The sequence below is a fragment of the Trachurus japonicus genome, chromosome 9 (assembly GCF_045865225.1).
Source record: "Trachurus japonicus isolate A0001 chromosome 9, Traja_1.0".
In the NCBI taxonomy this organism is placed as follows: domain Eukaryota; kingdom Metazoa; phylum Chordata; class Actinopteri; order Carangiformes; family Carangidae; genus Trachurus; species Trachurus japonicus.
The window spans coordinates 33160777-33188622 of record NC_140915.1 but is presented as its reverse complement, the minus strand read 5'-3'; the positions used below and the strand labels follow the sequence as shown (position 1 = coordinate 33188622).

Sequence of the window (27846 nt, the reverse complement as noted above, 5' to 3'; positions counted from 1 at the left end):
ATAGATTATATTCAGTCGTATTGTGAACCATGGTATCCTTGCTCATAAAGCAGGAAAAAAAGCCTTGCCAGATATAAATATATGCAGGAGGCATTCTCCCAAAGGCACCGTGTGGATGGGTTTGTTTAAATCCTGGCCAATAAATCAATGTAAAATATTGGAGGGCTAGTACCAAAACTATATATCTCTGTGTTATTGCTCTGCAATTCTGCCTCCATAACCACTTCGATATGTCAGGAATTCCTCTCAACACGAGAAACAAGCCGCCACACTAGAATTATGAGCCTGAGGCATTGTGTTGGTTTCAAACATCAAGCTACCTGCTCAGTCACGGTTACGTGATCTCTCTGACCAAATTAAACAGGAAATGGCTCTCTGCGAGCTGTGTGGCTGGGAGGCATTAACATTAAAAAAAAAAAGATCTGCGATGAGGTTTTGATTTCAATCTCTGTCTGATGAAACTCAAGAGAAATACGCTGCCTTCCCCCACTGGGAATGCAAAATGAGGATTTGCACCTGTGTGTTTGCAGCAGCCTGCCACAGGGTGTGCTTTTTGTAATATAAATAATTGAGGTAGTCCACTTTGAGGTTGCTTTAGGAACAACAAACCATAACCCTAAGCACTAAGCATCAGGGTTTAAAAGGACAATCTGAGAACAATCAGCACACCAAGTTATTTCTGTTTTGTGATGTTTAAAACATCATACAATATTTATAGAGGAACATGAGTTGTGTTAAATCACAACATTAATTGGTGCCCCCAATTATGTTGTGATTTAACACAACTCATGTGAATACAAGAGTGTGCTAATGAGCCTATACAGTAACTCTATTCAGTTACATATAGTATACCTCAGACTGCACAATATCTAACAAAGCAGTGCTGGCTTGCAAGAAAAACATGAGTAGAAAAAAAAGCTTTTACCGCCACTTTGTGAAGTAATGTCTGAATTATTTCCTATACTTGATTAAGACAAACATGGAGACCAAATTCTTAAGTTAATGTCCTTTAATGGTCACAAATCGAACCACAAAACAATATTCCAGTTCTGCAGCATGATGAAAACAGAATATATTTCCAAAATAAAATGATAAATCTTTTAAGACGATTGAGATGACAAAGCAAGTATATATAAAATATGCCATACAACAAGAAACATTCATTCATCCAACTAATTACACACAAATTAAAATCAGTCTAAAAAGGCATCACGTACCGTCAGTGGGATAGCTTCTTATTCTTTTAATGTGCTGTTACAAATGTAACTTTATTTACACCACAGGCTTAAGCACTCTTCTGTGCTCCCAAAGGCAGTTATGGAGAGTTATGTCACTTGACACTGTTCCTGGAGCCCTGAGAGTAACTTCAGTACCTTGTGCTCTACTTATTCTGAGGATTGAAGAAACACACACACACACTAACATTATTCTTAACATAATAAAGCTAAAACAAATGCATCACAGTCTCATAAATACAACAATAAAACAGAAGCCTGTGCTTCAAGATTTTCTGGCAAAGCTGCAAAGCCATGATAACACTGGAGAAAGTTCTTGACAGCAAATACTGCCAAGGTTGCGATTTATTTCGCTATGGAATTCTAATTATTATTGAGCTGATGTCAGGGTGGTTTACGTTTTTTATTTTTTATGCATCTTTTATGAAGCCCCAACCTACTTTATTCTCACGGTCCAAACATTAATGCCACAGATACACTGTTAAGTTTAAGGTTAATTTTTGATTAGTTCCTTGTCATTCTGATACAGTATTTGCAGTATTACAGTTTTACCAAAATTAAAAATCTACTGTGATGCTTCATGGAGTCCTGGAATATTTCTAACACAAGAAGTAATTATTATTCCTGTGGCGCTGCCTGAGGATTAATTTGCAGATTTGTATGATATATGATAATGTGGATTTATAGTACGTAATCACAGGAAGTGGAAACAAATGTGGAGGATTTTTTTTCTCTTGAGATTAGATTTGAATATTAGATTAGCACAACAGAAAAGTCTATTTCAACATTAACAGCAATCATTTCAGTGAATCTGCAAAATGAGTACAACATAAAATGATCACCTGCATTAAAACTAATTTCCCAATCGATGTGATCCTGACTGTGTTGCTATGTAGGGTTTTTGAAGGAGGCAACAGTAGTAATTTTATTCAATAAATAATGCTGCCAATCAAGATTTAATGCACAAATTTGTGCCATGTATCATTAAAATGGATGGTTTGACTAAATACTGATGTATCATACTGGGTTTGGTAAAATGGTGAGTAAAAGAGTTAGTCCAAAAATAAGATTTTGTTAGAAAGAAAGGGAATAAACACAACCGCATATTCTTCAGGATCAGAAAATACCAAAAATATCCTGTTTTCATGGCACCACTGCTCAAGTCAAGTGCAAATGATCAAAGAAAGGCAACAGGAGCGAACACACAGGGTTTTGGGAGAACAGTGGAAACCATTCAAACATGGCTCCTGCATTCATCTCTATACTCTCAGTGGTACCTGTGCATTCACCTAGTGATGTACAACCATTGCTGTTATATAAAAAGGATAAAGTATTCCCAAACAAAAGCTAAAACCAACATAAATAAGAAATATAATAGTCAAGACAGAATCACATGAGGTAACCCAAACTCTTGTAGGATGTGATTAGTAAGAACCCAGTGGACAGGGTCTTTGAGCTCAGAGTGATATGACAGGAGAAGGCAGGTATGGTGAAGGGAATACCGGGACATGTGCTGGGGGTCAAGAAGAGGCGTGTCTCTGCCTTTGGCTTCCTGCTCTGCTCTTCTTGTCATACTTGACAGAGACAATAAGGAAGACCAGCAAGGTTATGCCCTGGATCCCTGCCAGGAGGAAGAAGTAGTAGTGCAGGGAGCAGTCATTGATATTACCTAGAAGAGAAGAGAGAAAACAAGGACACTGTTATAACAGAGTTTGAGACGCCTGATGCGAGACTACAAACAATGACACTGGCATTCACGTGATGCTTGAAAACTTTGAGCTGCACAACATAATGACAAATATGGAAATTTAGAGAACAAAACAGTCAGTCACGACGTATTCAGAGGGGGACAGCGGGAGGGTTCTTTTATCACACACTTCATGTTAAAAGAATACTAAAGGCAAAGGTAAACGGCCACGAGCTCGCTACTGTGACAGGTTGCTGTGTGTTTTTAGTTTTTTACTAAACATGAAAGGCAGCGCTTGAAGTGCGCATGGCAGGGTAATGTGATTCTGGCAGGAATTAGGATTCAGAAGCGGAGCTGAGGAGGGTGGGGGAGTTCTTACTTCTCATCTCAACACTGTGAACACAAAGTGAAGACAGTTGACCCTGCACTTCGCTGTTGACACAGGGAGACGGTATTGATGATGTGGGACTGAAGTATCAGAAATAACAGAGCAATATGGGCCCTCAGCTGTGATTTGACCCGGGGAGTCTTTCATCGGTAATAAAAGGACTGCTTGTTTCCTCATGGGAACACGATACATTAAAAAAGGAGGAAGAAAATAAGATGAGCCTTCTGCTGTGGTTCGCTGGGATTGAAATATGTCTTCTTGTGTACAGGAGGGAGGGCAGGACAAACACACGGCACTGAGACTGACAGAACTGAGAACAAACTGTACAGTAAGTTTGCAACATTGACGACAATGGAGTTATGCCATTTGTTGACATCCCCAAACAATTGCTTTCCGACTGGGCCCGGAAACTCTAATTGTCTCAACATTGGCTGCACAGTTGATTGAAGTGGTTGTCCTCATTCAGCAACACAGCTCAGGAGAAAAGCTCTAAACAAATCCTGTTTTCGCCTTGCTGGGATTTTACATGAAGGGCAAAGCTGACAACAATACAATTGTCTCCACTGTTCAAGTATGGAGACAATTGGATTGGCATTAGAGCAGCTTTGGTCCTCTTGACCATGTCAGGCGCACCAATTGACTTTGTAGCCAACGGCGTGCGATAAGGCAGTTTGCTAAACATTTAAACATTTTGGGGGTGAGCTGGTTGCTGAAGGGCGTCTTACATGGAAGAAAGCTGCTGCACATTTAAAGGGACATTGTGTAACTTCTCCTGTTATCTATTCACGAAAATCGATTATTTGGTTCAAAACTCAGCGGAGACACCGGAGCTGTCGGCTCAGGTCGAGGTGGCATCTGTGAAAAGTCACCGCAGTAACGCAGTGAGGAGGAATGGAGCGTTACACTGATGCTGCATTCACCTGCAGTCGGACAGACGGCCGTCGGTAACAAACCAGATGTCATTTTAGTCACAGAAGTCCAGAGAAAGCCGGTAAAACATGGGTCAGGTAAACAATACCACATCACCATGACAACATATTGTCACGTGTATTGTTTTACCTCATGCTGACGGGCCACTTGTTTACATAGAGGCTTGTTTATGCCGTTACGTGCAGCGGCTGTCGTCCATCTGCCGTCTGCCCAATTTCAGGTGAATGCAGCATGAAAAATACGATTGAGTTGCTTGCGATATACAACCACAATGCTAGATGGGAGTAATTCCTACACAATGTACCTTTAAGAACGTGTCTTTGGTTTGTGCAGTCTCCATGTAAATCACAGTTTGGCCAGTGAACAGAGATACCTATAGCTTACATGCTATATTATCGTCAAATGAGTAAATGTGAAGCCCTGGAGCAAGCTGCTGTCTTCTCAGAGAGCTCCCATTAACTTCTCCATGTGGAGCTGTCACGAATAAAGAGCAGGAGAAAGAGAATCAGGCTTGATTTTAATTAGATATGGGGGCAATTCTCAATTCAACTTCTGCCTTTTTCTCATGGCAGGGGTGTGCGTGCAGTTTGAGTGTACAGGAGTATGGTCTAATTACACCTGTCAATTTAAAGTCAGCATCCCCCAGGGTCGAGATGGTGCTTAAGGACTAAAACAGGACGAGCTAAGATGTTTCATTTATGTTACTTTTCCAGCTATCTTATGGCTTAAGTGTACATGCAACTGAGGCATATCCATAAATTAGATTGTTTTCAGTTTTTTCAAGGCTTTGAAAAAGATACAGCAGCACAAACAGAAAGCATGGACAAGGTCATTTCCCTGTGCTTAAGTATTAAGATTCTAACAAAGAATATAGAAAATGTAGTGCCACAATGAAACTGCCAATCCTATAGACTTGAATTGAAAATGATAGAAAATATATTATAACAATACAACTACAATTATTACTTTGTGTGTTAGCCTTGATGCCATATAAGTTCTGAATGAAAATGATAGAAAATGTACTGCTGCAGCTGCATTTTACTTGGCCTAGTGCAGAGCAGTAGGTCTCGACAAACAAACCATGTTGGTGCAGGCGCACACACTATGAAAAGGACTAGACCAAGTTGGGTATAAACCAGAAGAATCCACACCATCACATCATTGGGTTTAAGGCTGTGAAACAACTATTCCAATCACAGCTGTTTATGATGATACAGGCCAATAAATGGAAAGAAAAGGAAATGTCTTATTGGTGGAGAGCAGCATAATAATGTGAATACAAAGATCACAAATCTGCAGCCAGATGGAGATGGTGTGAGACTTAATTAGTCCAGTGATAATACAAACAAATACCACAAGTGGTAAAAATATGTACATCTTAAATTGATCATGACACAGCACCATTTGCTTTGTCGTGGATTTAAAGAATAAACAGGAATAAACTGCTATTTCTCTTTCTTTGACTTGGAGCAGAGGTTGTTATGTGTGGGATTAATGAGCTCTGGTAATCTGGTGTCTCTCCTGCACAAACAGCCGACTGCTGTGTTAGAACTGACCCACGTGAACAGATCCGTGCAGAGGTGTGGTGGTTCCTTTACAGTGACCTGCTGTCATTTGCATGTGATTCAGTCGAGGACTGAAACTGCAGAACTTGTGCAGGACTGCAGGTTTATGAACATATGTCTCCTGCTGCAGTGATTCTATGAAATTGAGGAGAAACTTCTGATGCAACTGATGTTACCAGTGTAAATGAAGACAGATTTACTGATGGTCCTGCTCAGGATGAGTTCCCCCCGAGGCTACATCTTTTAAAGAGGGTAATATAAGCTCCAGCCTCTCTAGTTCTGCTCCAGGTACTGAAGAATTAAAAAAACATATATAGATTTCCTATTTATTATTGCTACATAAAAGTTCCATTTTGATGATTAAGACATGATGCATCTTTGCTGTTCTCATTGTACAAGTTTGTCTGCACCTCTCTCTCTCTGTCTCTCTGACCTTGTCTATGTTAGAGAGAGTAGCATCACTCTCACCCAACTTGGAGCAGAGTGCCACACACACACACAAGCACACAGATACCCCACTGTTAGTGAAAACTGTGGAGAGAACTAATCGTTCAGAAGTGCAGCTAAGTGTTTGTCACATCACGTGTTGTTCATGTTTCATTTCTGAAAAAACATTGATTGAAACATCCATTGAAAGTCACATGCAGGAGGAGAAATGTGCAGTTTTCCACTGACTAACCTGTTGTTATTGCTCCAGGTGTGTTTTTTATGTTAGCAGCCCCACACAGGGTTAACTTAATTATACAAACATGAATTATTGATGAAAAATAATCATTAGCCAGCTGATTGTTCTGAGTGTGTTGGACAGGACATCATGTGAACAGATTTTCTCTCTCTCCCGAAATAACAAAAACTACTGATACAGGTACAAAGTACCAGACCAATAAGCAGTGCTGTTACTGATACCAATCTCTAGATCCTGCTTTAACGTCATTAAATGTTATGTTTTGACATATACAGGCTCTGCCTTTCACTTTAATTTCCTTTATTGTATCTGTATTTACAATACCATAATTGTTTAAATTCTACAGAGAAGAGAAATAAAGTATTATCAAATTTTTGGGAAACTGTCTGTTGGAGAAAAACTGATTAGAATTTCTGGGGACCAGGAATATCTGAGCCAAATCTCATGTTAACCAATGCAAAATGTGCTCCTTCAGAGTAAAACTGAGTGATTTTCTGTGCACATGGATATAAATCTGGCCCTGTGCTGACACATTTTGTGAATGTTATTAAACTATACTGTATAATGTCAACAGCTGCGATTAAAACATGCGGCGCTAAAGGCCAGCTCACTGCATTAGAGGCAGTTGTGCATGTCACAGAGAATCAACTAACACTAAAACCTTGTCGTTGCACATGACTTAATAGGGTGTCCTTTGCTGCTAATCAAAGAGCAGGATTTACTAATTTGGAACAAGTGGCCCCGGTGCTTTGCCTGATCTGTTGTGATCAGTCGAGCAGATCACGCTCTATAATGTCACCATGTGTATCGAGCATGGAGATAACTCTTCTCCCCGGCTCTTTGTGGTGTGTCTGGGGATAATTAGAAATAGAGGGAAATAAAGCAACACCGTGATGATGGGATGCATCACACAGAGGAGCTCCGTCGTCAGCGCTCCATGCATCGGGCCATCTCTATAGTTTGGAAACCTTTGATCTGGGAACAGAGAGCTGGCTGACGACTGTGGAGTTCTGCCAGAGCGTTAATGAAATGAATGGCAAATGGAAAACCGGACAAACACTTTGACCCCTGTCGCCGTTTTAATTTATTTTGTTGTCATCTTAATCCGGTCAAAGGTTTAAATTGTGGAAAACAGAGCAAAAACCAAAGCAGCGACTGAATAATTCATGAGGTGCACAACAATGAGCTTGACAGCAAAGCAAGGGAGGAAAAGGGAAGTGCATTTGTGGCGAGGGTTCTTGTATTCTCAATCGATAATTCACTTTAACAGATAGTAAACCAAGGGTCTGCTGCTGCAGTCTTAATTAACACAGCAGTATTGCAGTGGACACAGCATACAAATTGTACATGTCTGTACGACAACAGCAATATCCAGAGCTTTTAGAAAAAATAGGATCTGAAAGTGGAATATAGACCATGTGGAAATAAGTGCAGGATTTATAGCAACATATTCAATGCTCTGTGAGTTTGCTCTTGGGCAGGTGCTGAATGTCAAAATGAGGCATGAGACAAATTCTGATTTTAGGGCATCTTTACCGCTTTGAAGAAAAAAAAAAAAAAACAGCTCCTGCTCTGGTGAGATTATACTGACAGATGACTGGATCTCAACCTTTGTTCTAGATTCTAAAACTTCTCTCTTTAACTAGCGCCTAAACAAAGAAAAAGGAGCCTGGCAAAAAAAAAGAAAAAAGGCACCATACGATTTTTGAAACAGTCCTGAAAATTGTGCAAGGTTTCAGTTTTGTGAGGGCTCTTGCTCCAATTTCATTATACATTAAGTAAGGCTCTACCTCCTCCTCTCAGCCTCTGCCCCCCCAGGGCCCACTTGGCTGCTAAGCACTTTGAAAAATTATGGAAGGCTAATTACAGGAGCAAAAGACTAAACAAGGACTTGCTGTAAAAAACATTAATGAAGCCCATAAATATTTGACAGTTATTTTAAAGGCAAATTCATAGCGAGGGATGGAATAGTGGAAGGCAGAGATTTCCACACGTGTTCTCGGAGGTTCCTGTTTTACAGCTGATGACAAGATTGTGTTATTTACGTTAAATGCCTCAGTGAAAGGGGTGAGCGGTGATATAAACTCACGGGTCAATTTACCTGCAAGTGGGTTTGAGTTCACCATGTGAGCTCAGATGAAACAGGTCAATATCAATATAATGTTTGAAAATGGGTCAATTGATCCAGAGGCCTCAGTGCAATGACCCAAAATTGTAATGCTTCACTGACTTCAGTGCCATCCTCTGAAATCAGAGCGAATCAATGCATGTTTGTTTCAGCTATAAATGTGGTTTTCTGCAGCTTTCCTCTGCCTCAAGAGAAACTTGACACTGGAGTTTAGTTAATTGTCAAACTTGCTGTCAGGTGTCTCTGACGTGTGTAATACGAGCAGATCCCTTCCCGAAAGAAAAAGAGTTTGTGTTAAAGTTGCCAGATCTGACATTAAAGGTTTCCATTAAAATACTGACATTTCACTGAGAGTGATCCAACACTTCATAAGCAGGATGTGCGAATGTCAGCTCGCTCTGAATGTCTGAACACGTCCCAGACATCTGATATGAGATCAGTCAGGACTTAAACACTGCTCCTAGAAAAGGCCATTTCCTGTCACATGACCGCAGCCGCTCACAAAAAAAACCTCCCACACTCCTACAAAAGGTGGAACAAGCTGAATGCAACAAAAGAGAGTTTCTGGAAACAGAAACCTCGTCCTGTGAAAAAGATAATGCTTGTGAAGAAAGTGGAGGTTGATCTTTGACTGACTTGGCTCATGAGGTTAAAACGGCTCAGCTCTATCTCTGACAGGAAAGGATGAGGTGGTGTTAGGCCAGCCCTATAAAAATACCAAATAAAAGAGCATGATGAATGACTCCTCCACCATGTGTAACCGGAGGGGGGGAGGACGTGCTGTGGGATTTGAGAGATCAATAATTTCAACACATAAGCTCAATGTTTTAAGTTTAAAAACAGATGTGAGTCAAATACTGTATATCCATTTTCTCCATGGCGGTGCAGACCACTGCCAAGAGATTTCAGGAAAAGGATTGTGGAAAGAAGGAAGGGAAAGATAGAGGGAGGGAACAGATTCGTTCAAGGAAGGAAGAAGGGAAGGAAAGAAAGATGGAGGGATAGGGAACAGATCATGTCAATTGGATCAAAAGAGGAAGGAAGAAGAAGTAAGGACGAAGGGAAGGAATGAAGGAAGGAAGGAAGGAAGGAAGGAAGGAGGAAGGAAGGAAGGAAGGAAGGAAGGAAGGAAGGAAGGAAGGAAGGAAGGAAGGAAGGAAGGAAGGAAGGAAGGAAGGATGGATGGAGGAAGGGAACAGATTGGGTCAGTTTGACTCAGAAGGAGAACAGGAGGGTTAAAACCTGTTGCTTTGCTTTTGTTTCTTGGTATATGATTAACTGAGAGAGTGACAAATGAATGTTTGTGATGGTGTTGCTGACAAGAATCAGACCCTACACCTCTTCCCAGAACTCATGTCACATACTCAGAGCTCAACACGTGAGAATAGTTGGCTGAAATCCATCTCTGCAGGCGAAGAACTCATTCACCAGTTTCTGATGACAGAAGGCAGACTTAACGTCTCTTCACGTGACACCGACTGACATTACTTTATGCAGAGCGGTGGGAAAGTTGGCGCTACGGCAGAACACTGGAGAGCACAGCATCCACCAGACTTAGACTAGCAGTGCCATCTCCATGTAACGCTCCGGGGACAGCTTTACTTAAGAGGAGTAGGGCTATGTAATCAGACCCCCAGCCTGTGATTAATGCTGCTCATCTGTCTTCAGGCATGCAAAGCTCGCTACAACTCGGCACAGCTCACCCAGGATGCTGTTTACCGCACACCGTTTTTGCCCCGCAGCCATGGAAATAAGTTGAATCTATTCCACCTAGAGAGGCGCCAGATGTGGAAGACGCTTACATCCAACAAACTGTGAAAAACAGCCACAATAACAAACCGCGTGGTTCCTGACTGCACTTAACGCCTAAGCTTTGTGCCATGTGTCTTTTATCAGTGGCCAGGAGGATGTTTTGTTCCATTTCTGCAGCTCACCTTTTAAATTACTTCTTTTGGAAAGCAAACAGAAGTCTTACAGGCAATCCGGCTCCAGCTTAACTGCCCCTCGAGTAAAGCGAGGCGGTGCAAAAGGATGAATTTTATGAAGCGTGCCAAACATCTTCCTGTGCTAACATCATCAAAAGCACCTCCCAACCTGTCGGCACACTGTATTAATGAGCTATTAGGTGTTTGTGGGTAAACAATTTACAGTGTTGGCTTATTTACCGCACGCTCAGGGAAAAGTGCATCGAGGTTGGGAGCTTCCTTTAGCTAGGGAGCCCATCCATCTGCTGCCACCACCACACTATTCATTCTACCACTTGGACAGATTTACACAAACCTTTTGTCGTTAGTCTGACATGTCTATTTATTATGGGAAACACTCTGAAAACAAGAGCGCTGCGCATAGTGTTGCCCCCCACCCTCCCCTTTCTCTGCGTCTAATTTACAAACTCTTTAAGTGGATTTTAAATCAGCACAAGCTATGAATGTTCTTTAGGTGTGTCCCCGGAAAATAAATTCCTGCTTTCTGAATCGATACCAACAATTCTATTACCAGTCCATACATACAGTCAATGTGCAGAGTCAATAGTGCCTCTATATGCCCTATATGTGCACTGGGCAACTAACGGCAAGCTTGACAACTGTAATGCTCAATTCAGGTGGAGTACGAGCGGAAGAAAACTGTATGAGTGACGATCAATCAGCTGTGTGCTGAGGATAATCTGAAGAGAACAGCAGCAGCACTCTTTATATTCCAAGCTGGATAAAGTCAGCCCAATAAGGACTCCCATGAGTCTACATGCATGTGATGGCTGGGTCAATAACACACACACACACACACACACACACATATACACGCATACACACACAGCAAGTGGGGCAATTGTTTGTTTCTGAGCAGTATCATAAAGCATACTGTATAAAGCCCAATGCTCACCTGCACAGTTCAATTCCTACACAATCTGCAAGCTGCATTACAGGTATATTATAACATTAACATATTATGAGCTATGAAAGTGAGAAATTGATATGGCAAATGCAGAAGATATGGAGACACATTTAGCATGAACTGATATATAAGCAATAAAGGTGTGAGGCTAGTTTGTGCAGATTGAGGTGATCCATGTCTGTGGGTTCATCACTATGAGTGACTGCAGCATCAGTGTAACGCTCCATTCCTCCTCACTGCGTTACCGTAGTGACTTTTCACAGACGCCACCTCGACCTGAGCCGACAGCTCCGGTGTCTCCGCTGAGTTTCCGTGGTTTCCTACCGTCACGCTGCCACTGAACGTAAAGACATGGAGACACCACATGGCAGCCAGCACCAAGCTTACCCGCTCCATGTAGATATGAATGATATGAACGGCTAATTCAGAGCTGAAAGGAACACTTCAGTTTGTTGATGGGGGGGATTACTGAGTAATGAAAAACAGACTTTTGAACCAAATAATCGATTTTCGTGAATAGATAACAGGAGAAGTTACACAATGTCCCTTTAAGTTGGTCAGGTTTTCCAGCTGTTGGCTGAGGCGTGCATGACAACACATACTGTTAAAATGACTTAATCTCTCACCAAAGTCTCTGTGCGACGACATCCAGCCAATCGCCTTGAGGGAGACAATAGCCAACAGCCCGTAGCCCACAAAGGAGCCGATCCCAGAGAAAAAGAAGAAGAGACCCATGATGGCGCTCTGCATGGACTTGGGGGCTGCAGAATAGGCAAACTCCAGACCTGCAACAAAATAAAGGGTAAATGAGTAGATATTTGTTGAAATGCTGTGAGATATGTGGTATATACAAACAGTTTACATGCTGTGACCTGCAGCAAATAAAAGCAAAGGTTTCACATTTTACAGTCAGTGACAGTGTAACATAGCCTGCATTGTTAGACTATATAGTTACAACCCTTGTCAGGGCACTTCCTGTCAAGTTCATGTGTGATAGTGGAACAAATGAGGCATGCATGTAACATGACGGGTTTTCTCAGCGCCTGTAGTATGTTGTATGTGAGACCAAGGCCAGGTCTGTGGTGCTCAGTGGTAGCAGACTCAAAAAAACAGATGTATTTTATTTATGTAAAAGTGTCGAAGGTGTCATACTCTTCGTCGCTCTGTATTTACTGCGTCATGAGAGAAAGCACTGTGAGGGACCTGAGAGAGAGGGCAATGTGGAGTGAAAATTAACATCATCTTTTTCGCCTAGAGATCTGTCTGCCTGTGAGCTGACATTGATAATTTCATGGCACCTCAAACATGTGATTTTTCAAATGAGGCCCTATAGCTACATCTGTCAGGAGAGATTAGGGAGCCATGGTTAAATACGGTTGCCTTTTAAGACCTTCCTTGGAGAGGGACATAGCACAAATTAATGTGACGAATAGTTTCCATACAGATACCTGCACCAGTTGTGCAAAAGAAAAAAAAAGAACTTACATAAGAAAAGAAATGAGATAAAATAAGGTTATTGCTCAGTGGAAAACATGAATGACCTTTTCAGAAGTTCAAAACGATACATTTATTTATATCCTGAGCTAACCTTTTGATAGCAACAAACACAGGTCAATAGCTATGCATATCACAGGGGATTGCAAAGGTTGATGAGGGATCTGAGATATAGCTCTGCACATGGCAAGAGAACAGTGCAGAGCAATATTGTAACGTTATGTTAAATTCAGCTCTTTGTGACAATAATAATTTCAGATATGATTATGGTGGCATCCCACGACATTCACCACGCACCAAGTGAACGGTTTGACCTTTCTCGACCAAAAGGCAGAATTATTCAAGGTAAGAAAAGCCAGCCATGGAATTTAACACGTATATAGATTTTTTTCCCTCCCACGGGCATCGTTAGAGGGGTTGATTTTTCTTTCTTGGAAAATAGCATTAGCCTTTAACATTTTCCAAAGTGAAATACATAATTAAAAATACTGTAGGGAATCATTTTGCAAAAGTTTTTTTTGCATATTCTTATTGCCTGAAAGCAGACAGACTTGGGTGGTGTATGTGCAAAGAATTATCCATCGTCCTACAAGACTGAGGATTGCAGCGAGGAAGTTTGAAGGCACCTGAGGTTTTAAAGAGATTTATTCAAACAGAAAAAGACTAAGGGGAAATATTCCTCTTTACCAGACATATGTCACAATTCTGTCAGCCAATTTTCCTTGAAGTAAGCTCAGTGGGATGGTATGCAGGGAGAGGAGAGAGTAAGTTTATTTTAAGGATCCCTATAGCTTTGTTATGTCTGGATTTGAATTTCATAGGGACCCTGATAGTTCAGTGCAAATTCCAGTGTTTTATAGGAGCTTAATGGAATTCTGTTCAAGGGCTTTATAATATTCTTATCATACAAATCTTAGTATCCATGGATTCTAAACTAAAAGATGACAAATGTTCATTCCCACAAAAAAAAACCATCAGCGACTACATCAGCTGTATAATCTGTCAAGAAGAAAAAATATTAATGCTTCAACCTTCACTCTACAGACATACAGTGAGGTCTATAAGAAGGAGTCAACAACAACATGATCAGTTGCAACAGGAGAATGAAAGGAGAAATTCAATCAAACTCCAATCACTAAGGTAATTGAGGCCTGAAGCCGCCATCATGACTGCAGAGAAAAAAGGAGTTCAGACTGACCAAGAGACTCAAACTGATAAAGCACATTGAGGCAGTGTTCACACCGCTTCACTTTCTTCACATTTTGTAATGTAGCATTGTTGAAATAAAAATAAATCAATCTATGCTCAATATCCCATAATGCCTAGGGTGTATAAACATCTCAAAGATGATTAAGAGAAATGGACGGCATCTGTGCTAACTTTCAAGTGTCATAGCAACATTTGTTAGAACAGTTTTAGTGATTAGCATAAGGCTGCAATGTGACAAAATATGAAAAATTAGATGGATCTGAACTCTCTCTGAAAACACTGTAGATATAACACAATGTATATGTACATCTATATGCTGCAGGATAAGAAATTGCTCACAGCTGCCACAATGCAAAGCTCTGTATCCCACACAGTACAGTTCTCATAGACAATCTCCTCTCTTTTAATAAAGGAGAACATTGTTGCTGTTGCTTCATGCTTGTCTCAGATATCACAGCCAGGATTTGATATAACATTAGAGCAATTTCTGGCATTTCATCTTTAGGTCAGGGCTCACAAGAAATGAGAGCTGGTTTTGGTGCAGTTTCGACTGCTTCAAGTTTGCAGCTGTCAGTTTCAGCTTGAACTATTCTGACCTCTTTTGATTCAGTGATTTTCTTTTTAATCATTTTCTTGAGAAGAAAGAGGAATATATTTCTCTGAGGAAAGCAAATTCTGCTAAATTTCCATTGAAGGATTATGGATGGTCTCATATTGATGAGCAGATGTCTTGAACAATATCAGTAAACCCTGATTTTAAATCAGACCACGGTCAACAAAGTTTCCTATTGTGAAACTTACTCCAAGTGTAATTCTCAAAAAAATATCATGTGATTTATTCTAAGAAATTCCTTCATCAGCTAACAGAAGACGGAGGATTAAATGTATTCACAAAGCATCTCAGCCATTAAGACACGTTCTTAGGTGACAAAGTGATGAATAGGTTGGTTATCACCAAGATGAGGACTTTCATAAAAGGTTAATTTACCAAAGTTACCCTCATTTCTAGTGGTGTCGGGTTGGGCAGATAGTTTTGGGTTGTTGTGCCAAGGTTTTGAGACATCTGCCTCTGGAACCTTGGCTGCCACCCACAGACGCTGGCGGACATTAATCAGTTTTGTTTGTGCTCTGTGGTGAAAGATCGGTCAACCTGCACAGTTCTGTTATACTCTTGTTATACCGTGGAAGCAATATGTGTGGTTGTATTAGGCAATAGGCAGTTGTGGGCAACGTTGCAAATCAATGAGCTTGACCACTTTATGGAAATATTGCAGATTAGAGTTTGGCTTCAATGTGATGAAGTGCTTTGATTTGTCAGGTGCTTAATTCACTGAATTAGGCAGAAGCCGATACTCACAACTGGCTATTTCACCAGGTGATTGATTTTATGAACATCAAACCGCAGCAAGAGCGGTGAGCAAGGTCAAGTTGAAGTTTTATCAAATTCATAATGAAGGCTTCAAAAGGGTGCCTGTCTGTGATTTTTCTTTTTGTATAAATCCACCATACGATTATGCCGATGTCAATCGTAATATACGGTGGGCTTTGCATTGAGCTAAGTATTATGCCTTTGTACTTGCAGTCATTAGACTCAGTCTCCAATAATGATGTCTCGAAGAGTAAGAGTTGGTATGCACTGCGTACCATTCTTAGGAGGATGGTTAATACTCTAACTCTGTATCTTTGGTCTACATGCAAATGTAACTGTCAGCACTTTCAATGGGCCGGACTGATAATTAATCGTAGCTCCATTTTCTGCGAATTCAAGTGTAATATGTCCCTATGAACAGTTTGACAGCCAAGGACGCATGCTAATTGGATAATTAAGAGGTGATCTTCCAATATAACTGGTGTGTCAGGGTGATTTGTTTATTATCTTTTATGATCTCTTTCGAGTGAGAATGTGCATAGAGGAGGGAAGGGGCATACACAGTGATAACAATAATCACTATGGTGGCACATTTAAATTCAAAGTGGCAACTGTCCAGAATAATCTAGTGAACAAGTGAACATGGACTTGAGCAGATATCTGTGTATTTATCCATCATTAGCCACTCTCTGTCTGGACAACAATCAGAGTGAGAATGCTGATGTGAGGTGGCTAGCCACCAGCGCAAACAGCTTTGTCACCATTTCAATTGAAAAAAAGTGACTTTATCTGCCTCTTATTTACAAGATGTCCCATTACTGAACATCTTGCAGTGGTGTGAGAAAATCAGAATAATCAATTGTCCATTGACATCTGAGGCTATTTAGTCAGGACAACAACCCACAAACACATTCATTTGGTGCAGTCTGGCAATGAATCAAACACTGTTCAAAAAACAGCTTTAAACATTTCTCTTCACTGATTTTTTTTCATTCTCAGGAGATTTTTTGCCCACTCAAAATCCACTAAGAGGGTGTGAAGGTGGATCTGACCAAATGACAACAAAGTCTCACCCCTGGAGGATACTGTATTTTACCATTTTTTCTGAATTATCAGTTTGCCTGACTGCAGTGCCTAAGAGAGCTTCTGTTAGCTGTAAATTCCACATTAGACGTCAAAAAACTGTACCTGCAATGCTGGCGAAGATTTCGCTGATCCCTATCAGCACATACTGAGGCACTTGCCACCATATGGGTAAATCTGCTGCGTAGTAGATAACGTTGCCAAGCACCTGGTCAATGGTACCATTTGATTTGACGATCTCCAGGCGTTTGGTCTCCAAAATACCTGAGGGAACAGACATGGAAGACAATGTATATAGAAACAGTTAGCTAGAAGTAGAGAAGTCAAGAATGGACAAAAAAGTTAGAAAAAAAAACACACACATACTTTATACGAGTTATAATGTTGCAACAGAAAAACATGAAAAAAAAGAGGAAAAAACGCCAACAGGACACTGACTGAATCTCTTGCATATTTCAGGATGAGGAAACACTTAAAGTATTTATCACTCTGAAGTCCATGAAACAGCCAACATGCCACCAGTGTTAGAGGATTCAGTGACAGTCTATTAGGGATTGAACCAGTTTCTAGGCTACCCTACCACTTCATTAAGATCACATCTGCATGCCTCCATATTATGGCAGTCAGCGATGGAACAGTGTGGACGGTTCAATAATAAGAGCGAAGCGCTTGTCATCAACCGCTACCGCCTGCTAAAAGCTTTATTTGATAGCTATTATCATGTAACCAGTGGCTATTTCCAGATAACTCCCAGAGACAGCCTCCTATCATAACTACACTTAATGCTGTATTTGAGTGGAGTTGTAGCCTTGTAATCCGGCTATCCTATAATACCAGCCGTCCATCTCTGGCAGTGTAGCCACTGGGCTGCCCAGAGCAAGTCTCATACTATAAACGCATTATTTCCCTTACTAAACATCCCACATCAGACAACTCGGTATGATCCCTGGCCTCTCTGGACCAGCTTTTATTTGAGAAAAAAAAAAAAAAAAAAACAGAAAAAAAAACAGTAAGAGATGCTTTCGGACACCTAAAATCCATTGAGCTTTAACCAAAGCAGATTAGACCACAAAGTTAAGAGAATGTGATAAAACATGATAAAAAAAACATCTCTTCAAAAGCAGTGTCAGTGCAGCTTTTCAGAGCCGGGCCCAGCATGTGGCTGAAGTCTGGGACACAAATGAAAAGGGGATCAGAATCAGTCCACTGTCGCCTTGACAGTGTATCTTCAGCTGTCCGTTTGCGCTGCATGGGAGGTCCAGCTGTCCTCGTGCCATCCATGTCAACGTGTGCAATGAAATCCTGTGAAATATCTCTGTAACAATGTTGACAAATTCCTGCACATTTCTTGCACACGGTGATCAAAGTGATTCCAGCTCTGAAAAGCACGAGGCGAGAGCCATGTCCAGGACGGAGAGTGGCAGGCTGACAACACAATGTGATGGACTGGCTATTCTCTGAGCAAATGATGCCACGTTTGGTCATTCACAACTACCCGGTTTCAGTTAGTGGACAGAAAGCACCAAGGGCACGTGGAGAGCCAGCTGAGGGAAACACAGTTCAGAATGTATCCAGAGTAAGAGGAAGCTCCGAGGAGTCGCTGTGCGTAAGTCAGTACAAGTAAATGCTGGGGATAAACAGCAAACGGGCTCAGCATATTATTCTAGATGCAGACACTATTTCATCAACACTGGATCTCAATAACTCACAAAGTACCATACTGTACAGATGGGACCCAGCTGTCTGATCTGACTACTTCAAATCCAGGTCAGAACTATGTTGCATACTCGTATATTCACCTACTGTTCTGTGACCAATGCACACACCACTGCACCACCATCGTAAACCCTTTCTCTCCACTCCCAGGGCTAAATTGCTTCATACAATATTCAGAATTTATTTAGCCTGAATTCAAATGCAAGGATTGCATTTTCTTTCAAGAAGCCAAATGGAAAAGTAAATACCTGAATAGCTTTTTGAACATCAGAAATGAACATGTTAGAGCACCTTTCCGTCTGGAACTGCTCATGTCCTCTGAAAAGAAAATATTACTTTCAGCCGAAAAGTAGGCACATCAGATTTGGTTAATAGCCCTATTACCAAATCTGGCTGATTGAAAGGGATGTCGTTGATGGGGTAAATCAGGCTTTAGTAACTCAAGGCAGACCATCTGAAAACTCTCCCTCAACAAACTTTCTGATCTCTTCTTCACCATGTCTGTGGAAAGTAAGGCACAAGGATGTGAATTTAGTCTAATACCCCTCTCTATCTCGGTCGTTATTCATAAAAACATGCAAGAACCTCACACAACCTCACACACTAATTTCTAGATCAGACCAGGACTCTCAAATGTCCAGTGTGTAATAATCAGCAAGGTTTATTGGCAAAATCTGAATAAACTGTAAGTGTATAATCACTATAAAATAAAATTGGTTTGTTTTTTGTAGCCTTATAATTATTCTTTATATATACATATAGCAAGGGTTTTTACGGCGGCCTGAACGGAAAATCCAGCCAGTCAGAGAGCACGTTTCGCAGTTTCACGTTCAAACATAAACCAACGAAGAAGAAGGCGGAAGGAACGAAGGAGTAGGAAATAGCAGACATATCATAAGTGGTTTAGATCTTCACCTCATCGCTCCATGCTCCTGAAATACTCCCAGTCGTCACAGTCAAGGTAAACAAGTTTTTTTGTCCACTTGCAGACGGAAGGGCTGAGTGCGTGCGAGCGCTGGAACTTGTCACGGATTTCCCCCCATTTTACACACTGGACCTTTAATTAGTGGTTGTATATAAAATGTATAATTATTTTAATATGCACAAATAGTTAAAAACTCATTTTACAAATTAATTAGACTGCACAATTGTTGTAGAATTTGATTCAGTGCATGTTTAACAATCAATTGGCACCTGACTGAAGCCGACCCACCAGCCAATATCTAAAAGGTCACTAATGACAGAACTTGTTCATATTCTATGTGGTAGTTGTGTTGTGCATCTGACGGAGGAGAAAGGGCAGTGGCTGTGGAAAATATAATGTACACTGATTCTAAGGAGTGTTACTGATTTGCTTTCTTCTTGCCTTCAGGCTTGTCTCTCTCAAAACATTTTAGCCTGGATGTATCAATGCTGCAGCACTCGCTGACAGGCCTAGCTGAGATTTTATTTCCAAAATAATCCACAGGCTGGAGGTAAATAGGGCTGAACAGCAGTGCTGCATGCAGGTGCAGTCATTCAGGACCAAAAAGGGAGATGCCACAGCTCCCCCTGTGCTCCACAGGGTTAGGAAAGAACAAAAAAGAAAAAAGAAAAAAACACACATGACCGTGGGACAGGTCTCCCTCTTTGCCAGGTGGAAAGTGATTTTTTGATTCAACAATAATTAAACTGTGACAGACAGACCATCCACAAAAACAACACAGTAAAGGCAACTATTAGTTAGATGAAAGGATTTGTCAAATACCTGTAAATCATAGTCAAGGCAGATCAATAATGGCTCAGCAGTAATATTCCTCACAGAGCACACCACGTTTGCACCGTTGTTGGTGGAAGACTGAGCCATTTGTTACATCTGTCTTTTGAATAATACAAGGACATGATATAGATGTGAAACCACGGCGTCGTTGCTCATTGCCTTGAAAGTACTGATTACATGTGGCATTCAGCACAGTAAACAAGCCAAAGCTTTGTTGTTTCCTTGGTGTTTTTCTGGCCTACTTCTGTGACAGTGTAACCCAGGACATGTCTGTTAGTGCACTCACCTGCCGCCACAGCCGACCACATCACAAAGAACATCCCCACTGCAATCCTCTTTAAAGAGGAGGGCAGCAGGCCGCGACGCTTCAGGATGGGGTCCACTACTTTGTCCTTAAGGGGAATCAGCATAAGGATGAGCACTGCGTCAAACATGGTGAGCCAGGCGGCCGGGAAGCGGAACATCATCTGGGGGGATCCAGAGGAGAAAGATGAGGTAAAACTGTGTAAAAAGGCAACAAAGCATGAAAACTACTGAGAATGTCAATGCATTCCAACACAGTTCAGCGAGTGTTAGTGTGTATACGTGCGCCCGTGAGTATGTGTACTTTGAGCTTGACATTGCTTTGGCACCCCCAGGTGGTCAAAACCAAACATAAAGATATGTAAAATACTCCATCAATTCACAATCAAGAACACACAGTCAACTAAATGTATGAGTGGTGAATAATTAGCAGTTATTATTAACATAATTATCATAAGTGGCAGTGGTAGTTGAAGTAATACGAGTGATATTAGTAGTGGTATTAGAAGTAATTGCAGTAGTAATACAATTCATTTCAAGTGGCCTAGACACAAACTGCCGATTCAAAAATTAGTTTCTCAGCTCAGATCCAAATCCATTACTATAAAGTGTAATCTAGAAGAGGAATATCTAGGCTGTGAAAACAGTGAGTATACAAAGTGTCTACAAGACTGCAAACTGCTGGAGATGTTTTTTGCAATTCAAATTCCTAATGTCATCTGAGCTACTGATGTGTCTCTGGTTTAACACTTCTGATAGCATCATTTATTCTCAAATTGAATTTCCATTTCTTGGAGTAACTGCTGGCAATCTATACACAGCCCCTTAGAGACAGTTTTCCTCCCTTGTTTGCCCATTATGATATTAAAAATGATAGAAAGTGCTTAGTGAGATTCTTTTTTTCTCTGCCAAGGGAAGCCTAGCATGAATGACAGTGGTTGCCCCAGCAAGCCTCGGTCTGTGGTAGGCATACATGGTGTTCAGCATTTCTTACTTCCCAAGATGGACTACAAACATTATATATTTATGTATGAGTATGTATGCAAACATAGTCTATATAATAGGTCCCGAGAGATGATACACAAGTCTCATTGAGGGAGCAATGAAAGAAAATAAGAACGGCTTATTTTTGCTTCACCAAATTATGTTTGTTTGTTGTGGGCAATTCTCAAATCTTTGCTTATTGAGGTATTATGGGCTCAGGCATCAAGTACATTTAATTTAAATGATGTAGAGGATAAAAATCAGTCTGAAAAATATATGTATGGTTAGTTTTTTTAAAAACTTGCTGTGAGTGAGAATCACATGATTCTGTAAAGATTAAAGATTGTTTTCATTTGTTAAAAAAGATTGCTGAAGAAGACCTCCTGGTTGAAACGTTGGTCATGTCTGCAACATTGTATTAAAAAGTCCAAATTGTTTTGACATTGGGGCTACGAGTGTGCAACTCCACTTCCTTTTACTACAGTAATTAAAAAAATTTAACAGCAATTTTTAGTCCAATCTCTCTTCAAAATGTAATTCAATCAAATACTAACACTACTGTAAAACAACATGTCACTACAGTAGAGTATACTAATGTCAGGACATATACAATCATAAATAATTACAGCACCTGCCTTCCATTCCTAGTTCATATTATTAATGTGGACTCTTGCTTTTTGAAGAGACAGTATTTTTTCATCTCAGGCCTTGAAAAGTGACAGGTGAGGTGAGGGAGCGAATCACGGAGGCATCTAATCTCACTTCCCTTTTGATGTTGAGAAATGTCGAGACTGGTAGCAGAAACGCTTAGTTCCGTTTTTGATACGCCATGAAAAAGCATGTGAGAAAAACACACACACACAGCCAGTATACTGTAGTTCTTAAATACAGTCAGACATAGTGAGATACAAGAGAGCAAGATTGTGTTAGATTACGGTGTCATGATGGTCAATGAATATTATTGTGAAATATTAATATATACATATGACAATTATGCGAGACAAGGTCAGACTGTGTGCTTTAGAGGCAAGTGTTTCACTTCACATTTCCATGGAAGCCGTGGACTTCACCATCACCTCCAATTTGTCTGTTCAAAAAGCAGAACAGCTGTGCTGTACATACTACACCTCCTAGTATATTCCAATTTGATCTCTTTTAAACCTTTGGTTTTTGAGGAGTTGTGTATCATGTGGAGGAAGTGAGGGGGTTCCAGTCAGAATACAACATCCAATCTGTCAGAGTGAGACACAGGTAAGCCAGCAACACATGTCAGGAAGAGTCAGGGGGAGGCGCTGCTGTGGAACGATACAATCACAGCCAGGTTGCTAATCTGCAAGGTTTTAGTCTGTGAAGTAAAGTTCTGACTTAATCCCCAAAGCATTACCGACCTTCGCTGCAGCCTCCAGCTGTTGCCTACCATTGTGTCAGTGACCTACTAACTCCTTTAGTTCCAGCAGTGAAAAATCTAGTTCAAACCTACTTATGTGCAGGCAGGTTAAATGCAATAGAGGCATGCTGTAGTTAGTTAATATTTAAAAATAACAAACTGCAATGTCGAACCACAAATGTCACCTCATCAATGCCATTTTTTTAATTAAACAAGAAACAGGTACTTGAAATGAGTGGGTCTCCACTTTAGATTACCTGGTGGGAGTCGGCAGTGTTGTTGCCAGCATCAGGAATCCTCAGATGGAGGCCCTGCAGGACGTACGTTGTCTGCATCTGCAGCACAATAAGGAGATTAGAGTCTCAGCATGAAGTAATTCTCCACTTTCTGATCACGAGGATGTCTGGTGCAAAACCATTCTCCTCCAATATTGAAAGAGAAAATAATCTTCCCTCATATTAACACGTGTGCATATCTGGATCTCATATTACTGTATTAAATTCCTTCACATTTTTCATCTCGTATGAAAGATGGCTCATAAATTTTGATTTATTTTTAATGGGTTGATCCTACCTGGAAGTACACAGTCCAATATGGGATGAGGGCAAAGAATACAGGAAGGATTTTCATCAGGGCTTTCACTTCCTCTACTTTGTCCTCTGGGAATTTTCCTCCATAGGTCACTTTGGCACTGTCGAGCAGGGTTGGTTTGTTGCTTCATGGAAAAAAAGAAAGAAAAATCACCTTTGAAATGCTATTTAAAAGTACAGTGTGACTGACAGCATAAAACCAACACATAAAAAACTATAGTACACTAGAATTATTTTAAAAGTGGGAGACGTAATCAGCCTTCTTTATGAACATCTCCCTCCTAAATAACAGCACTTCTAGAGACAGGAAAGAAACTTCATTCTAAAGCCTATAATCCTCATCTCAGGAGAGAATGCCTTAATAACAAATTCTTGAAAGGCTACGGGAATGGCTAACTTAAAATATTCAATGTCAAGTTTTTGAACCGATTGTGCTACTTTGGTTCAAAGTCAAACAGCACTTCAGAATAACTTCTCACCACAGGGAATGAAGATAAATGCCTGGACCAGCACATAGAAAAGAATTATACTGGGGGATCAAAAGAGGCTTTAACATAACACCTGGCTACGTTATTCTACTGGATCATAGTCACCATGCCACTGAACTCTACCGTGAACTGAAGTAGTAGCTACACTGTAGGAGAGAGCCTTCTCATTGAGACTGATGAGTGCTTTGCTACACTGCAGTTATTGTGCGAGTGCTGCTTGTCATTCAGTGAGTTTTTTCCACTTTCAATGCCTGACAAGATTTTATATTCTACAATTTACACAATCTCTCTCCTGACAGTGTATAAAAAGCCTTAAATTGACTGACACGCAGCGATGATGTGCTGCTCTCACCGAAGCAAGTTGGGTTCTTTGGGTTTTTTGGACCAGCAGGCAAAGCTCAGGATCCTGGCCATATCTGTGAAGGCGCTGCCATCAGCCGGCTTGGTGATGAAGACAGTCCGGCCCAGGAGAAAGACCAGGAAAGAGACCCCGAGGCACACTGCTGGGATGATGTAGCCCAGCTCAAAGCTGTAATTCTGCTGGATGTAGGCTACACCTCCCAGAGACAGGATCGCTCCGAGGTTAATGCACCAGTAGAACCAGTTGAAAAATCTACGCGTGGCCTCTGGTCCCCTGTCTTTGACCTGAGATTACACACAGAACATGAAAACGCACATACAAGGAGATCATTTAAAATAAAACTATTTAGCAATTGCAGAGAACAGAACTTGAACCCTGAACATTTCCATAATTGTGTCATAATGGTTTGATTGTCACCAAACAGCCTTAGTCAGCTCAGCTGTGGCATAAAAGAAGTCTGAAGTCAATCAGCACTTTGATAGGGAAGTTGCCCAATGAGGAAAATAACTTCAATTTTTTTTGCATTCAAACAACAGCTGTACTGTTCAACAAAACTACAAAATGTTTTAGTTCAGACCAGCTTGAAAAAGTAGGACAGCACAAAACAGAAAAGACAAACACAAAGAGGAACTATGGTCGCAAAACTGAAACTGACAGGGATGTGAAAGAGAGTAAGATGGTTAAAATAACTGACTGTAACATAATTAATAGCCACGTGAAATTGGCAAACGTATAAGGTTATGGGAGAAATGGGATTTGTTTTGTTTTTTTGTCTTCAGGGAGTGATAAACTATAAACAAAATAAACAGCAACTTTTTGTTTCTTCTTTATCTGTTCCCTGTGGCTCTGAGTGTTCTTGAAGAATCTGCTATGACAGCTTACACCATTAGCTTACCCAAACTGCAATAAATTCAGTTAGGCTATACGTCTATGCGTGCACGTAATGTTACTGTCATAATGCTACTGGGCCATTCCCCATGCAGTCGTCCCTGTGGAGAAAAGATTTTATCAGGGTGTGATGAAGTGGATTTGACTTTTATATATGAGCACAAAGGACGCAGCAGTACAGCTACAATTAACTATTGGGGAGATAATGTCACGGCATTCGCAAGCTGATGCTGAGCATAAATCTTTCTGGGCTTCCTCACTGGAGTTGTGCAGTGTCAGTTACAAAATCACATGATTGTTGACTGTTTTACCAACAACTGCACAAAAGCAAAAGCTGTAGAGATTAATATATGTAGCCTAATGGTTGCTTTTGCTTTTATCACTCCTTTTACTTTTGACACAATTCAGGCATTGTGTTCCCTCCAGGCTCAAGTCACGTCAGGACAACATTTCCAGCACTGACCCTCCATCAAGCACAGCATGTGATGGGTAAATATTACACAGCTGATAGACATGAAATCTCACAAAAAAAGAGTCATTCAATGGCTCAACTTTAAGATCTGTCCAGCACCAGCTTCCTACAAAGGATGCTATGCTGTTTTTGTGAATTAAAAAACACTCTCACAACTTTAATCACAGTCAGTTTCACACCGCAAATGTGTAATCTTAATTTTCCTGAAAATGAGCAATTTTTAAGCATTTACAGCTGCTTGCTTTGGACTTTAAGCTGCAGGAGCATTAATGGGAAAATTGTGTCTTTTGTGTGATGAATTTAATAATTCGACCAATTTAGCGCCAAGAAAAAGAAATAATAATAACTGAGTGTTTCATAATTATATCTACTGTACCCTACCAGACCCTGAAACTAGAATAAAACCAATGCCACATGTTGCTATATATTTACTGCTTGAAGACGCCTCTGTTATAGTGTTACCCTTTTGTTGTAGTCCAATGTATGGATTGTGCTCGATGTTAAACATGCTGTGTGTTTGAACATGATCCACTGAAACATTCAGAAACGTGAAAATCTTGTAGTGACCGAAGTGGGATCAAGTACTGAGCGTATTCACCCAGCAAGTCCCGTTTGAAAGGCTTTACCCACTCCTGATTCGATTACTGTGAGAAACAATAACACCATTGATGAACTTTTCTGCTTATTAAACTTCCTCCTCTAGCTCCTCTGGATACTCTGACCAAACTACCACATGTGTTGTGTTTCACTTACCGTTTACATAATTGTTCTGTTTGTTTGTGTGAAAAACAGAGGAGCTATTATGGCATTGTGGTAATAAAAAAAAAGTGATGATGGAGAGTATGCATGTCTAAATGCACTGTCATGGTGCAGCAGAAATCCCATCACATGTCTGACCATGATGTTACACTGCATACCAAATCTTACACAGGCCTATGTGAGAAAAAGACCTCAGAGTATACGGCATGATAATGATGTTCTTTAAATATCATTTTTAAACAAACATTTAGAGATCTGTAAGTAATATTGTTATTACTCTACCTGATCTGCCCCAAATGGAGTGATGTTGGACTTCACAGAACCCACACCTAAAGCAATTAGAAAAAGTCCTGTGTAGACCACTGGGCCACAATATGGGGCACGGATGGGGCATGTAACGTTGCTTGGAGGGGTACTGTTGTTGCTCAGACACTCAGCAGGTTGCACAGGAAATGCCATCTCTTCCCCACATAGGTCTATCCTGGTGTTTTCATTAGCAATGAAAGGGAAAAACAGCAAGCCAGCAAAATATAGGATCAAACTCGAAACAATAGTCCAGAATTTCCCAAGGTACGCATCTGCCAACCAGCCTCCAAAAGGTGAAATAAGGTAGGTAACTCCCATGAACACCAGAGGTGCTTGGCTCGCCTGAGTGCCCTCCCAATAAAAAGGACTGCCATTGAGAAAAAGCACCAAATTGGATGTGATGCCATAGAAGGCGATCCTTTCTAATGACTCTGCCAGCAGGATGGCTGCACATGCCAGACGTCTTCCCTGGAAAACTGATGGTGGTGGGGGTCTGTTGCCAGAGTCCAAAAGAGGGGTGCTCTCACCGGACTCCCTGTTGTTAGCCATTATCGACCAAACTTAGTGGCTCAGATTCCTCTCTGATTAGAAAGAGTTCAAACCTACGAAGAAAACACAGAGCAAGTTGAGTGGGCTAAACAAACACTGTCATCATTATAAGTACACACAGGAACCTCATTTAGCTTTTAGTTACTCACAAAACCTCAGTAGAGTAAGGAGAGTCACTGTCCTTATGTGATACAAACACCCTCAGTCATGTTAACCTAGCTTTAGCACAGCGACAGCTTGGTTAAGAGTTTGAGTTTTACATTACCTTTAATTATTGACACACGCCCCGGTGGTCCTCGTTATCTCCATTAACCTAGATAATATGTTTCGTTCAAGTGTTTACTCTGTCTCGTCTTAAATCAATACTTTATCAAAGGAGAACTGGAAGTCAACAAAAAAAAAAAACAGTCACAGTACTATCGCGTGACACACGGCTCAGTCGACACTGTCACACTTGCGTTTCCCCGGAGACGATCTATAAATGAAACGCACCCGACTTGCCCCGTCAGCGAGGCGATGAACGAGCCTATCCATGTGATTTGGAGGTTTGTTCGGTTCACGCAGACAGCACCACCGAGAGAAGGAAGTGGTTGACTGGGTTTCATTTTGTTTTTGTTTT

At 40.8% G+C, this 27846-nt stretch overlaps 1 protein-coding gene across 2 annotated transcripts; it reads right to left on the bottom strand.

Moving 5' to 3' along the window:
• Positions 1-991: 991 nt before the first annotated feature.
• Positions 992-27679, bottom strand: slc15a4 (solute carrier family 15 member 4). 2 transcript variants are annotated; one of them, XM_085787529.1, is made up of 9 exons: positions 27493-27679; positions 26655-27280; positions 24245-24537; positions 23388-23529; positions 23072-23149; positions 20427-20607; positions 16771-16929; positions 12137-12295; positions 992-2904 (listed from the first exon to the last, which is right to left on the bottom strand). In XM_085787529.1, exons 2-9 carry the CDS (start codon positions 27225-27227, stop codon positions 2756-2758), a joined length of 1734 nt encoding a protein of 577 aa, XP_085643655.1. In that variant the 5' UTR covers positions 27228-27280; positions 27493-27679; the 3' UTR covers positions 992-2755. The 2 variants fall into 2 exon arrangements, with proteins under 2 accessions (XP_085643655.1, XP_085643654.1); XM_085787528.1 differs by having other exon boundaries at positions 1788-2904; positions 26655-27242; positions 27464-27679.
• Between the last annotated feature and the right edge of the window lie 167 nt (positions 27680-27846).